The 14275-nt window shown below is 46.2% G+C and overlaps 3 protein-coding genes across 5 annotated transcripts; 1 reads left to right on the top strand and 2 right to left on the bottom strand.

The window, feature by feature from the left end:
• The first annotated feature begins 15 nt into the window (after nt 1-15).
• On the top strand, nt 16-6982 carry LOC135332277 (condensin complex subunit 3-like). 2 transcript variants are annotated; one of them, XM_064527657.1, is made up of 23 exons: nt 16-310; nt 444-555; nt 609-729; nt 1060-1338; nt 1393-1536; nt 1712-1867; nt 2151-2326; nt 2787-2906; nt 3314-3427; nt 3674-3820; nt 3868-3952; nt 4036-4155; nt 4565-4846; nt 4895-5076; nt 5151-5295; nt 5472-5597; nt 5649-5772; nt 5865-5906; nt 5961-6044; nt 6091-6226; nt 6272-6322; nt 6376-6516; nt 6820-6982. In XM_064527657.1, exons 1-23 carry the CDS (start codon nt 58-60, stop codon nt 6878-6880), a joined length of 3201 nt encoding a protein of 1066 aa, XP_064383727.1. In that variant the 5' UTR covers nt 16-57; the 3' UTR covers nt 6881-6982. The 2 variants fall into 2 exon arrangements, with proteins under 2 accessions (XP_064383727.1, XP_064383726.1); XM_064527656.1 differs by having other exon boundaries at nt 6786-6982.
• Nucleotides 6983-6997: 15 nt separating this feature from the next.
• Nucleotides 6998-11520, bottom strand: LOC135332303 (uncharacterized). The gene is made up of 10 exons (XM_064527689.1): nt 11364-11520; nt 10768-10959; nt 9030-9235; nt 8676-8848; nt 8303-8422; nt 8179-8250; nt 8024-8090; nt 7843-7926; nt 7612-7764; nt 6998-7393 (listed from the first exon to the last, which is right to left on the bottom strand). Coding segments are annotated over exons 1-10 (1245 nt in total). The 5' UTR covers nt 11366-11520; the 3' UTR covers nt 6998-7217.
• Nucleotides 11521-11622: 102 nt separating this feature from the next.
• Nucleotides 11623-14178, bottom strand: LOC135332308 (uncharacterized). 2 transcript variants are annotated; one of them, XM_064527695.1, is made up of 7 exons: nt 14009-14178; nt 13123-13284; nt 12778-13002; nt 12398-12566; nt 12302-12337; nt 12124-12248; nt 11623-12060 (listed from the first exon to the last, which is right to left on the bottom strand). In XM_064527695.1, exons 1-7 carry the CDS (start codon nt 14088-14090, stop codon nt 11843-11845), a joined length of 1017 nt encoding a protein of 338 aa, XP_064383765.1. In that variant the 5' UTR covers nt 14091-14178; the 3' UTR covers nt 11623-11842. The 2 variants fall into 2 exon arrangements, with proteins under 2 accessions (XP_064383765.1, XP_064383766.1); XM_064527696.1 differs by having other exon boundaries at nt 12124-12245.
• Between the last annotated feature and the right edge of the window lie 97 nt (nt 14179-14275).

Genomic DNA, 14275 nt, shown 5'->3' with positions numbered 1-14275 from the left:
CATTTAAAATTTTACTGTAACGATCCTAACCAAACCCATAATAAATTTTAAATAATCATGCCGCCTAGTCTGTCTGAGGAGATTGTGGCAGTGCTGAAAGAGTCACAGAGCAACGTACACAGTCATCAGAGACTGCTCAAGACCCTGAGAGGCCTTCACGACAAGCACACGGATGATTTGGAGGGTTTCTTTGAGGCCTATTTCAAACCCTTCAGTAATGCTTTGGTGGTATTTAAACGTGAGGCTGCCGCTCAAAGAGTCATAGAGCTCACTGCCAAGTTTGCCATCTCTACTGCACAGCAAGAGTCAGGTAAACACCCACACACACCCGCACACGTACACCCACACACACCCACACACGTACACGCGCGCGCGCACACCCCACACAAATTGAAAAAATGTTCCTTAGATCAACATAATTATTTCTTCCCCATGTATCCTAGACCATGAGGAGGAGAGTGACAGTGACAGTGAGGGGGAACCTGAGATGTCATTCTTCTCTCTGCTGCTGGACCAGCTGCTCTCACTGCATGAGGCTCAGGGGAAGGGTGTCAGGTGAGGGGGTGGGTAGTCATAGCAATCACACCCACTCACTGCCCCCACTGCAGGTTCCGTGTGTGCCAGCTGGTGTCCAGACTCCTCTTCCTGGCTCATGAGACTAGCTGTATTGTGGGCGGACTACGACTTGAGAAGATCACACAAGTCATGTTGGACCGGTGCCTCGATAAGGTTGGTGTGTTTATCATCCAATGAGGGAGGGGCCATAACTTGAGCTGGGATTGGCCAATTTCAAAAATGCATTAACTTATGTACCACTTAGTCAGTTCAGAATACCATATAGCGGGTTATTTTCGTGCGGTGGAAATGTTCGTATATTTCATGCTCATACGAAAATTAAAACTACGAAATTATTCTACCGCAATAGATTCAACGTCACTTATCCTGAGCTGTACTAATATTTAAAATACTAAATGGGTAGTTCATACAAAAATTTGCACCAACAAAATTACCCGCTATACAGTATACACTAGGCCATACCGTAACCCCCTCTGTGTGCAGGTTCCAGCTGTGAGGGTACAGGCAGTGTCAGCACTGCAATGGCTTCAAGTACCACACCCTGACTGTCCCGTTATCCCCCTCCTCCTGTCACTACTGGCAACTGACTCAAGCCCTGAGGTCCGTCGCTGTGTACTCAACAAGATAGAGGTTGATGATCGATCATTGCCAGCCTTCATTGAGAGGACACGAGATGTCAAGGAGGTCATTAGAAGAGACGCTTTTCTTTGTCTGGCCGAGAAATGTAGTATCAGGCACTTCAGAATACAGCAGAGGATCCAGGTGTGTGCTGCCATGGTTACAATATCTGTACCTGTCGTGACTGTGTGTGTATAGTTGCTCAGTGATGGTCTCCATGACGACAGCGAACTGGTCCAGGAGGCGTGTGTGAATGGTCTTCTACGGAAGTGGAGCTTGGAGACTAACGATGGAGACTTCATTTCACTCCTGTCCAGACTGGATGTTGAGAGCTCTTCAGAGGTGAGGGCTCAAGGGATTATATGGCTGCTCTATGGAGATGCTGTGTGTATACCTCGAGGCCGGGTGGAGCTCACCTTTGCATATACCTAAGACTGCCGATTAGTAATAGAATATTGAATGAACTAACATAATTGCAATGCAGAGTCTCATGACTTGCCACACCCCCTCTCTTCAGGTTGCTGGTCTTGCACTACGGAAACTGTTTGACAATTTCACAACCCATGAGCTGATAACGAGCATGGCAGCACGACTGGCCGCCTCCCACGAGAGACCAGAGGACTGGGATGATGACCACACCCCCAGTGACCACACCCCCAGCCTCTCCATCACAGTGAGTACTAGTGAGAGTATTAATTTAGTGTCCTTACATTGCACTGGCTGCACTAGGAGCTGGTTACTTGCTGTTAGTTTTTAAAATGAGCGATCCAAACTAAAATTATGCCCAGTTGAAGATAGTTGCTCAAATCCCCATTAGCTTTAGATTTTGATCAGTCCCAGATGTCTGATCAAAACATGTCATGTGATAGACTTCTTTTTGAGCTATAGAATACATGTACATCTAAAAATGGGAGTCCGAAAAAATGATTTTGATGATAATGATTCCTGTCCCCCAGTTGCCTGTGCCTCCTCCTGGTGAGGTGAAACCTGTACTCAAGGTGATGCGTTATGAGGAGCTTGGTTGTGAGGAGGTGTTCTACTGGTCTCAGCTCTGCCTCTACCTCTCGGAGAAAGGGGCGGAGCTTGACGACATCCTACCCACAGCCTCAGAGTTTTGTGAGTACTTACAGAGGTGAGTGTGTGTGTGTGTGTGTGTGTGTGTGTGTGTGTGTGTGTGTGTGTGTGTGTGAGTGTGTGTGTGTGGTGCTCAGTGGAGTGTGGTCTTATACCAACGGTAGCATCATTGAACAGCCATTGGCTGTATAGCAACGGTAGCATCATTGAACAGCCATTGGCTGTATAGTATAGCAACGGTAGCATCATTGAACAGTCATTGGCTGTATAGCAACGGTAGCATCATTGAACAGCCATGGCTGTATAGCAACGGTAGCATCATTGAACAGCCATGGCTGTATGATGATGATAATGATATGGCCCATCAGTCTCTGAAAGCCTAGAGTAATGTGGCTCACGATTATTATTATTGTATTATTATCTCCTTTTCCGTTATTGCTGCCCAAATTTAGCATTATCTATTTCCCCTATTATTTTCATATGTACAGTTATGTATACCTCACCTGTCCTCCCTGCAGGTATGTGGAGGAAGTGCTGACGGTGCAGGAAGAGACGGACGCGTCTCTCAAGAGTCAGTTTGTGGCTCAACAGCTGTGCTCCATGCTCACCGTGCTTGACCCCACGGATGAGGTTGGAAGGTCAGCTACTACAACTGTCCGTGTGTGTGTGTGTGTGGTGTGTGTGGTGTGTGTGTGGTGTGTGTGTGTGTGGTGTGTGTGTGTGTGTGTGTGTGTGTGTGTGTGTGTGTGTGTGTGTGTGTGTGTGTGTGTGTGTGTGTGGTGTGTGGTGTGTGTGGTGTGCATGTGTGGTGTGGTGTGTGTGTGTGTGTGTGTGTGTGTGTGTGTGTGTGTGTGTGTGTGTGTGTGTGTGTGTGTGTGTGTGTGTGTGTGTGTGTGTGGTGTGTGTGTGGTGTGCATGTCCGTGTCTGATGTATCATCATGATATGTGTTTGTGTAACCAGTGTCACTAGCTTGTGTGTGTAACCAGTGTCACTAGCTTGTGTGTGTGTGTTCTACTGATAATGTATTACCCCCCTCCTCCTCAGACGTTGTCTTGCCAACCTGGTATCTCACTTCCTATCCACACCTTCCTTCCCCACTGCTCTCATCCCACATCTGCTGAGTCAGCAGACCAAGATATGGCCTCAGGAGTCGCACAGGTCAGCGCTTGTGAATCTGTACTAACCAAGAGTACCCTAGTGCTAGAAATTTTTGTGTGATACAAACTAATGCTATTAATACGAGTGCCCACCATATCGCATAAGTTTATATCACACAATTATTCGAGGCCTATACAATCCCCATTGAAATCGCGGCGTTTAATCGAGGAATATACCCTCACACACACACACACACACACACACACACACACACACACACACACACACACACACACACACACACAGAGTGGAGGTGCTGATTGAGGTGATAGCTGATCTGAGGGCCTCGTTCAATACGACCCTAGTAGACCCCACCCTCAACCTGACCACCACTCTCCTCTCACAACCCGCCAGCCAGTCAGAACCACAAGAGGACACAGAGACACTGCTGAGGTGAGCCTTGTATAGTGGCCGCCCTCTAATAAAACCCCTCACCACAGGTGTCTGACCATCTCCTGTGAGCTGCTGCGTGTGTTACGCCCACAACACCTCATTCCCACACTCAGAATGCTCAAGGACACTCTGGTAATGATCACCAGTATCATAGACATTGAGTGATTCTTTGTTGCCTCCATTGAGTGATTGTCTTCTCTCTTTGTCGCCTCCAGTTGATCCCGTGTGTACAGAATGTGGCCCCCTATGTGCGAGACATGGCACTCTTTTGTCTCGGCCTCCTCTCCCTATTGGACGTTAGTACCGCACGAGACCACCTCCTCCTCTTCGTGCAGGTACACCATGTCATGTGACTATCACATCATGACCCCACCCCCACATAAAGCATAAATGAAACCATAATTGACCACAAAACTTCCGGAGCCGAACTCAACACAAATAGACTTTAGTTAAATCTTATTTATGGGTTCCTGATAATACACAGGTTGGTGAAGAATAGGTGTGGCTTAGTGGTTTTAAGTTTCACGGAAACCGGACGACGATCCAACTTGCCCTTTTATATAACTTAAATTTTGGTTTTTTGGTTCAATATGTCATCATAATTGATACAGTGTCCACAACGTTGTGAAGGATTGACAATCATACATTTTACTCCTCACTGCTTACTTGTTTCCATGCATTTTAGTGTGTGTGCTACCCCTACCTTCGTTATTACCTCCCACACATTCATTACCCCCCACATAGGTCAGTCAAGTGGACCACGAAAGTGTTCAGGCCACGGCTCTCAAGATTGTGTTTGATCTCCTTCATGTGTATGGCTTCGAGGCTTTCAACATTGTAGCCAGCGGGGAGTCCAATGAGAAAGCAGACGAGACCAAAGACTCTAGTGTGGATGGTGACTTGTGTGAGGTTAGTGAGGCTAGTGAGGCTAGTGTGGAGAGTGTGGAGAGTGAAGATGGTGGTGATAAAGCCAGTGACACTATGAAGCGACTACTCAACATCATGGTTAGCTTCCTTGAAGGAGAGGTAAGGAGGTCATGTGATATGTCATGTGATAACTGCGTGTGATCGCAGAGTTCCCTCCTGTCACAAGTGGCTGCAGAGGGTATTGCCAAGTTATTGCTGAGTAGGCGTGTTCTCAGTCAGAAGTTGTTGGCCAAACTACTCGTGCTCTGGTACAATCCCGTGCTACAAGATGAGGGGAGATTGAGGGCAGCCCTCGGAGCTTTCTTCCCAATCTTTGCTGCCTCCGACAGGTCTGGCAATTTTTCACATTATTGCTTGAAAATTATAGTAGACATTTGAGACATAATTATGCTTATGTGCTCAGGAGTTGCAGAGAGTGTGTGGGTGAGGTGTACCTGCCTGTGCTGTCCAGCGTCCTCGAGGCTCCACCCACTTCCCCTCTCTATGAGATAGACGCAGCCAACATGGCTGACTTTATTATGCACCTCACACAACCGACACAGCCTAACGTGAGTGTGGTAAATGTAGTCATGTTGTCTTTTTTCTTTTTTCTTTAAACATTTTAATGCAGAGCATGCAACAAACACATCTAATACATTGTCTACATGTTGTCCTATACATGTTAGCAATACTGTCTGCTGCTTATTACATGTATATTGATTACCCCCCCCCCCTTCCTCTTCAGGAGGAGAGTGTCCATGGCAACCTAGCGTATGCAGTGGCCAATGCTGTACTGTCTGACCCCACCTCAACTGACGTGAGGGTCTACACACGCTCACTCAGTCAGATGACCTTCACTCCGGCCAATCAGGTAGGAGCACACCATCACACCATCACACCCTCACAACCCACACCCCCACAGAGCAATGCAGGGGGTCTCCTGGAGCTGTGTGAGCAGATGACGAGAGAGGTGACTGACAAGATTTCCCTAAAGTACATCGACAAGCTCAGAGAATGTCTGATCAAGAGTTACCCTTCTCATCAAGGTAACTAATACTGCGCATGCTCAAATTCTCAAACCCCAAGCTGATAATGGAGTCTCCTAATATCTTCCATACACTAAATATCTGTCATGCAGTCACTCCACCAGACCTAAGTCCAGTCAAGGAGACGGAGGAAGGTGTGTGTGTGTGATGGGATATCAACTGTAGTGTATCCATTACCCCTCCTGTAGACAGAGTGGTTGATGAGACTCCTGGGAACATGCTGACCACACCCCTTCCTCTCAAGGGTACCAGACGTGTCCCAAAGCCTCGAGGTATGAGACCATTGTCTCAGTTCCACAATCACACTTGTCCCTGCAGCTAAGACAACAGTTAAGAAGAGACCACCTCCCCCGGCTACTAAGGCCAAAACCACATTAAAAAAAGGTGGAGCAGGAAAACGGAAGAAGGTCGTAAAGGTCGAGGAGAGCTCTAGCGAAGAATCAGAGAGTGAAAAGTGAGTGCAGTGATTGTGTGTGCAGTCCCTAACCCCACCCCCCAGCTTGGAGCCCCTCCCACCTTCAGCACCCCCCACAAGAGTCACCTCCATCAGGTACACAAGCAGACTGATTAGTACAGATATTAGTAACCCCCCTCCCCTCCCAGGATGTCAAAGACTGCTGCCGCTACAAAACTGTTGGAGGAGGAAGAACCCAAACAAGTGCTGTTTTCCTCCGAGGACAGTGATGACTCGTTGCTAGGGGAACACTCTCCCTTCGTACGACGTACCTCACCCAAGACAGACAGGTGAGGAGTGAGTGGGTGGACAGAGACTTTATAGGCATTTGAAATGTATTTCAGAACATCATGATGAAGTTTTAAATTTTGTGCAAAATGGAAGTTCCAGCATTTGTGTTAGCCCACTGTTATGATGAAGCCCTTCAATCATTGTTGTGTATATACGGTTACTGCTGACATTGCTTAACCCTCCCACCCCACCTCCTGCTGACATTGCTTAACCCTCCCACCCCACCTCCTGCTGACATTGCTTAACCCTCCCACCCCACCTCCTGCAGACATTGCTTAACCCTCCCACCCCACCTCCTGCAGACTCCAGAGCAGGCTCTCCTCCGGTCCTCTTACTACACTACAATATGAAGATGAACTTTGAACTCCTATGTATTATAGTATAAACTATTATAGATGTTTTGTGCCTATAATTATTATTCTGTTTTATTCCATTCTAATATTTCCCATATTCTCTGTTCACATGCTACACTGATTGGTACAGGTTGCTATAGCAATATCGTCACAACACAATTAATAATCAATAATAATAATAATAATTATGACAGCCACTTCACGGTGTGATTAACAAGGGGCACGTACAACACGTTGTAGGAGGTAATTAAGAATCAATTAAAGCTCACATAAAAATTAGCCAAAGTTGCAATTAAGCGTTTTGAATAGTGTAGATAAAAATTTAATGATGGATGTTTTGATTGTGTTCATTGAGTGAGCTGCTCCCTCTTGACATGTGCTCCCCACGCGCCCACGTTGCTATGGTTATAGTACACGGGGGCGTCCATCTTGTGATGTGGTGAACAGAGGACTTGTTTCTGCTGACAGTGCACTTTTGTGATCCTACGCTCCTCACCGCCCACACATAGACTCAGAATGTCAGCTGCATTGAGTGGGCGGGTGAAAAACACCGTGTATATTATGACAGCTAGAAAGCAACTATAAAAATAATAACACGTTAATTAGCATGCAAGGATAGGTTTAGCAAAAAAACACTAGGGTACACACATTCAACCTAGCATGATTAAAATTAATGGGCTACCAATCCTTAATCTGACTCACTCCTGGTACTCTGTATATACACTGGTACACTATACTCACTGGTGTCTCCCAGTAGTACTGCCTCAGTGGCTACCATCATGCTAGTGGGTGTGGCAATGGGCGAGGTCACTTTGTTACATGACAACTTAATGGTAGAGTCTGTGGGGGCGGCTTGAACATGTCCATTCATCAGAGCAGCGGGTTGCCCGGGAACTGTGCGAATGAATGAAACAGTGTCAATAAACCTCACGCACGCACGCACACACACACACACACACACTTATACAGTACCTTCACTAGTGATCTGGAACTGGTCTCCTCCCATCGAGATGAGCTGGGGAGGTTGTGACGATGGCCACTGACAACCCGAGGTTACTAGAGGGAGGGACCACAAGTTATAGTACACAGTATCGATGATCTACTGCAGTACGGTATACATACACAGCAGACAGTACTAGTGTATACACTGTACCTGCTGCGATGGTGGAGTTGATACCTGCAGACCGAGGTGTTTCCTGATAGTCCATTAACCCTACCTCCTGCATACAGCCAAGACAGAACAAGTTAAATGACCTACACACACACACACACACACACACACACACACACACTAGTCGCAAGACTTACAAAGAGCAGTTTCTGTGTAGCCGGGAGCAAACCTCTGCAGGTGATGTTGCTAAGGACACCAGTTGGTTCCTCCTACAGGGACATGTATGTAGTAATGGAGGAGAGAGATGATCACATGACTTACATGAGTCGTGTTCTTCCGTGGTACGAACTCCATGTGATCATTGATGTGGAAATACCACGAGATGATTCGTGGCTTCTCCTCCAGTGTAAAGTCCACTATAAGAGATCCACTGGTGCACACCTGTGTGTGTGGTGTGTGTGTGTGTGTGAGGGAGGGGGGAGTGTGTGTGTGTGAGGAGTGACAAAGCAAACGACAATGCATTAACATAACCCAACACTCTCTGTGTATCTTGCTACTGCTCTGATGTGTTAAAATCAACAACCACCGATTTGTGTTGAAAATCAAACAATGGCTTCCAACACTATCACTACAGCACACTCGTACATCTATAGGGACCCCACCACATGCTACCACGACAACAAGCCACACCCACCTTTGTCGGCTGAGGGGACGAGTGATGTGTCTCCATGATAGTATTCCTGAACTCCATTTCTAAGAGGCCTTGATGATAAGTGCTGCTCCCCTCTCCCAGACACAGGTGCAGTGATGTCACTCCATTCTCAAAGAAGCTCTTGAAGTAGAATGGTATCCATTGCCTACTCAGTCCTGTGAGGGTATAACCATGGCAATGACGAGGGAAGGGGGGTCTACCTGGAACTTTCCCTCACTAACTATAACCACAAGGGTCCATCAATCAACCATAGTGGTCGCAGAACCCTAGGACTTGTGTGGTGCACAGATCGAGCTGAGATAGCCCCCCCATGCATAATGAAAGTTTATGACTCACTGAACTTCCGTGTTCCCTCCCCCAGATCCACCTCTATGACAAGAGTGGCCGCCTCATGAAAGAACTCGTTCATAAACTCCTCCCACCAGAACTTGCTGTCCCTATCCTTGAGTCCGCCGGCCGCCCCGTTCTGGGAAAGGTGCTGACACAGCGCAAACAGTCTGTAGTCTGGGGGCGGGGTGTATTGAGGGGGCGGTGGAGGATGACTGTGGGGGTGGGAGGGACGGTAAAGGAATGGAAGAATGTGTGGGAAAATTCTGGTTAACTGGAGGTTATATCATATATCAAGTATGACCGATTACTATGGTGATTATATACAGCTGCTACATGTGTATGAGAATGAAACTCAATATCTCTATCAGAAAATATCCAATACTTCCCGTGGGTACCATTACCATGATGTCATATTTGAGTACTAGCCAACATTCACACAAACAGGTAATGTTCTGGCTACAGCCCCAGCTACAGCTAGACCCTGGCCTATACATCATGGTGGTGATGGTGGCTAGCTGGCAGGTGGGCCTGGCTGTCATCCAAAGGAGTAGGCTGATCTTGCCCACTGGGAGAAGCATGCAACCAGAGAGACAGACAGACAGACAGACAGTTAGTGAGCTAGATCATGCTGGGGGACATGTTGGTAGAGACAACCAAGTGTGTTAGTATCTAGAACTGTCTACACAGCTCTCAGACACTAGAAAGCAACCCTACAGTGGTGCATATCATGAACACAGACTATAATAGCACATGTACAGCATCTTTCAACAAAGCTATAGCATCACTAACTACACAGTACACTGTAGGCCCTAGAGCAAGGACAGAGCAAGTGTGTGTGTGTGTGTGTGTGTGGGGGGGGGGATGTGGTGATGTACCACAGCAGTCATCTCGAGTTACCCCAGTTCCCAGAAAGGGCTGTACACCATGCATGGACATACATGCTAAGGATATGTACAAACACTATTACAGTGGGTGAATGGGGTACACTGGTTAAGGGTGTTGAGTTGTACACTGCCACTTGATTGCCTCTGAAGACACCACATGAAACAAGACATGTGACCCGCACATCAATCAACTTAGAACACAGACACACAATTTGCCAGCATTTAACGCTCCACCTAACAACAGCACTAGCCTTACATGTACATGTAGGTATATAACAAGGCAGTCCTTTCTCAGCTCCCAAAGTTGTACAAGCAATGGAAGCTAGCAATCTCAACACTGCCTAGCCTGAGGGCAAAGCAAATAGTTAACAGACATTATTATTATAACTACTCTCCCCAGGAGAGCTGCTGCCATGGTGACCACAGGCCATACAAGTGTTGGTTACAGGAGGCTAACCACCAGACAACAATATTGAGGTCAATTTGCAGCCAGAAAACCAAAGCAGCCTATGTGGGACCTCTGAGCAAATCAACCTCGAAATAACCCCCACACAAGTCCTGTCATGTATGGTCTACAGTACCCAAACATTTATGTCCTAGCTAGCTATAGCTGCCAGATATGGCCTTGTACTCAAGGTCTGGTGGAGGGAGTGTCCACAGATGAACTAGAGCATGTCTAGAACAACTACATTCCCACAACCTACAGACAGAACTTTACAAGTAGTAAACAAGCCACACCCACCAGTTAAGTAGTTGTTGTGTGCGTCATCAAGCACGGTGTTAGCATAAGAGACGGTGTTAGCATAAGGGACCTTGTTTGTGATGGACCAGTAAGCAACGTGTGTGCGTGTACACAGTACCTGTTGTAATGGTTGGGCAAGTCGTACTGAGGCATTGGAAAAGCGTGGTGAGGGGTCACAGGAGTCATAGGGGTCATGGGGGTTGCCGGAGGACTTGTGAAAGGTGGGGGATGACCTCCAGCAAAGCCTGCATACTCCATGTGCACCACGGGATGGGCGGGGGCCCAACCAGCCTGGACGTATTGTTGCTCCCTGCAGAGATCAAGGTTATTGCATGCTGTTAATTATATCACCCCACAGTGGAAACCTGGCTGAGACACTACATGGTTGGCACCGAAAATCGTTATGTAATTTTAATGCTGCACTAATATCACAACCATTGCTGGTACGAACTGCACAGGGGGTCCCCTTCACTCTATAGTCACACAGGGGGTCCTCTACACAGGGGGTCAGCCTTCACTCTACACAGGGGGTCAGCCTTCACTACACTAGCTACCAATGACCGTAACTTATGCAACACACAATCTCTACAATGTATAATGCATAGCTTGTCTGATGCACTTGTACTTGAGCTAACCAACTAGCACAATGTCAAGGTGGTATAGTACTATTATTAATATTCATAGCTAGCGCTAGTTTCTCATAGTTGAGCTCACATAGTTGTTGTTGATTCTTCTACCTGCGGCCTGTTCTGTACAACACCAACTCAGCCAGGATGTCACAGCTATGTAGCCAACAACAAGCAAATCTTCTGTCTTCTCCGGCTAGCTCAGTGAAGCCCATTCAGTGCATAGACTTCCGGAAGTAAACCAACTTCCCGCTATTAATATTAATAGCCTCCTTCCGGCTTTTAATCGAGGCTAGTAATGTCCTTGCGGCCTTAACTCGAAGTTAGCTTTTCTGCTGATTGTCATCACTAGCACTATACATGTAGTCACATTGTCATAGTCTCGCACCAGCCCCGATTAAAAATTGTTATCGACCTAGCGTTCAAATAGAAAACATCCGGGGATGGCTGTGCGAGACTAACATTGTCAGGAGCAGATTCCAGATCGGCATTATATAGGACTTTTGATTGGAGGGGCATAAAAAATTGGGGATAATAAATTTGTACCTAAATAATTGTTCAGACAGTTCATATCTTCCGTGGTGTCTCGAGTGTGTGGTACATGTGATCAACTCCCGAGGCTCCTGCTGAGTCATTAGAGTTGCTACGTGATGTCAGTGGGACCTCATAGGGGAGGGCAGTCTGGTCGACTGAATTCTGATTGGTCAATGGGAGGGGTATCTCATAGTCCTCCGGGAGTGTCTCGTGAGATACATTGCTATAGATTGGACTGGAGGGGGGAGGGTCTGTGGGAAGAAAGAAATTTGGTGAATAATTTTCCATTAAGGTCACCTTTATCAACAGCATACCTTCTGCCACATATCCTTGCATTTCTTCATTGTAGACTGGGTTGTCCATTGGTACAGCGACAAGCTCTCCCCTTCTAGTGGGTGTGACCACACCGACCTCTGAACCACTGGAATCACTCCTCCTGCTAGAAATGACCACTCATCATCTAAAGCTGAGAAGACTAGACTATGAACTTACTTGTATACCACTGGTTTAGGCCTACACTTGTCAGAGCTGCGGAAGAATAGCAAATAATTATTATTACCGTGATTAGAAATTAATTTATTAACTTACTCTAAATTCTTGTCCTTTAGGTGACAGCAACAGAACATCACTACGAGAGTTACTATGGCGACAGTGATTCCGACCAATCCAATGAGAGTACCCACCACACCTCCAGCAATAGCACCGACTGTGCCCTGTGATTGGGGGATTCCCCCAGTGGATGACACTTCAGTAGAACCTGTCAGAGGAGGAGAGGAAATGAACAAATTTATTTATACAACATAGGGTACAGGGTTCAGGCCGGATACAGCAATAGTTTGTTGATTATTGAAACCAGTGAAGGTATTGTCAAATTAGGTGATGGAGAATTATCAGCTTCCGTTGGAATGCTATTTCAAATGCTTCAAAATTAACTCTACGTAACAACAGAGACGAGTGTACTAGCTTACCTGACGTGGTGGTCTCTCCCTTGTCCCTAATATACACTGTACAGTTGCGGAGTGATTCGTGAGGTTTTTGCTGTGCTATCACAACCCTCACACCCTCACGAACATCGCCCATACGGCTCACCACCTCAACACAAGGCAACGAAAACAACCCTCGAGTATTAGGGGAAAAGGTCATACTGAAAGTCATAATGGAGCTCAAATTGGTAGCCCCAAAGTCAGATACATCTACAGAGAGAGAGAGTGCAATAATCATAATCATAATTATCAAAAGAAAGCTAGGAGATATTGACATGTACAATAATTGCAAATTTCCATGTATAATTATAGTGTAATAATTAAGCTCACCGGCAGTGATAGGTTGAGTGAAGACATTAGCTACCACAAAAAGGTTCTCTTCATCTTCATCAATGGAGAGTGGTCCTGTGAACTGGAGGCACACTTGCACACTCTGACCCTCCATTACTCGGTACTCTGACTCCTGACACTCCACTGTGGTCGCCTCAGCTGCTGCTCAGAGAAATATATGATTAATAGCTAGGCCAATTCCAATTTAAGGGTTGTTTGGGGTATACACAAAAAACCATGGCATATATGGCCTCAAACAATGACTGCATAACAAGATTTGTGGTGCAAAATGCACACTTTTGTGGTCTAGTATGCAAAACAGTTGTAGTCAAACGAGATTAGAAGATGCCCAAGGCGGTGGTGTGTTGTGCCTGGGGGTCAGTGTATTGGCCCAACACAGGAGCATTGATCTTGTGTCTTGTGCTGATTAACACACAAAAGGTGATAATTCCAGAGACCAGCGTTCCTTTACACCAATGTACAATTAAAGCTAACTACCGTATATAATATAGTTGGGTATATATATTTCGAGGGTAGAGGAAATGCCTTTAGAAAGGTTTTCGTGGATTAAATTTTTCGGAGAATAGCAGCCTTTTTGCAGCATGCATGCATGCGATATTAAATTCAGGGTTATAAATGTTCGCAGTATATGCTTAATCCGCGATAACCAAACATTTATACCCTCGAAATATACCCTCTATACAGTATGCAATAATAAAGCTAACTATGCACGTTTGCATGCAGCTAAACACTTACTGAGTACTGAGCGGACTAACAATACTATTATGTGATCAGTCTAACACCTTGCATGGATTGTCTTGTGCATGCACACACAGGAGACTGTCTTAGCTCTAGCCTGTGCAACAGTACTGAGTGATGGGCTCACCTTGGGTATCCTGTAAGATGACAGAGGTGGACAGTTGCAATAGACACACAATGACCACTATGAAGTATAATTTGTTCTCCATCTCTCTAACTCTTCACTGTTAATCGTTAGCTCCTTCACTCTGCTTTGTTTGTTATAAATTGTGTGGAGTTGGAGGGTAGTTAGTACTCAAAGACACGGCGGCTTGAAATCGAGGCTGATACTTTGATACTGCGCATGCTCAAATTCTCAAACCCCAAAATCAAAAAATGAGCCACGCCCATCTTT

Source organism: Halichondria panicea, chromosome 2 (assembly GCF_963675165.1).
Source record: "Halichondria panicea chromosome 2, odHalPani1.1, whole genome shotgun sequence".
NCBI lineage: Eukaryota > Metazoa > Porifera > Demospongiae > Suberitida > Halichondriidae > Halichondria > Halichondria panicea.
The sequence above is the reverse complement of the archived record's forward strand: the minus strand, read 5'-3'. Positions and strand labels throughout refer to the sequence as shown.

What these genes read in the sequence shown, in the direction of transcription:
- LOC135332308 (XM_064527695.1), bottom strand. Translation starts at nt 14,090, where the DNA reads ATGGAGAACAAATTATACTTCATAGTGGTCATTGTGTGTCTATTGCAA. An exon ending in CTAAAGGACAAGAATTTAGA is followed by an intron (nt 12,338 to 12,397) that starts GTAAGTTAATAA and finishes ATTCTTCCGCAG; the next exon opens with CTCTGACAAGTGTAGGCCTA. An exon ending in CCTAAACCAGTGGTATACAA is followed by an intron (nt 12,249 to 12,301) that starts GTAAGTTCATAG and finishes GGTCATTTCTAG; the next exon opens with CAGGAGGAGTGATTCCAGTG.
- LOC135332277 (XM_064527656.1), top strand. Translation starts at nt 58, where the DNA reads ATGCCGCCTAGTCTGTCTGAGGAGATTGTGGCAGTGCTGAAAGAGTCA. An exon ending in TGGACCGGTGCCTCGATAAG is followed by an intron (nt 730 to 1,059) that starts GTTGGTGTGTTT and finishes CTCTGTGTGCAG; the next exon opens with GTTCCAGCTGTGAGGGTACA. An exon ending in TTAGCTTCCTTGAAGGAGAG is followed by an intron (nt 4,847 to 4,894) that starts GTAAGGAGGTCA and finishes GTGTGATCGCAG; the next exon opens with AGTTCCCTCCTGTCACAAGT.
- LOC135332303 (XM_064527689.1), bottom strand. An exon ending in CACGGAAGAACACGACTCAT is followed by an intron (nt 8,251 to 8,302) that starts GTAAGTCATGTG and finishes ATGTCCCTGTAG; the next exon opens with GAGGAACCAACTGGTGTCCT. An exon ending in CTACACAGAAACTGCTCTTT is followed by an intron (nt 8,091 to 8,178) that starts GTAAGTCTTGCG and finishes GGCTGTATGCAG; the next exon opens with GAGGTAGGGTTAATGGACTA.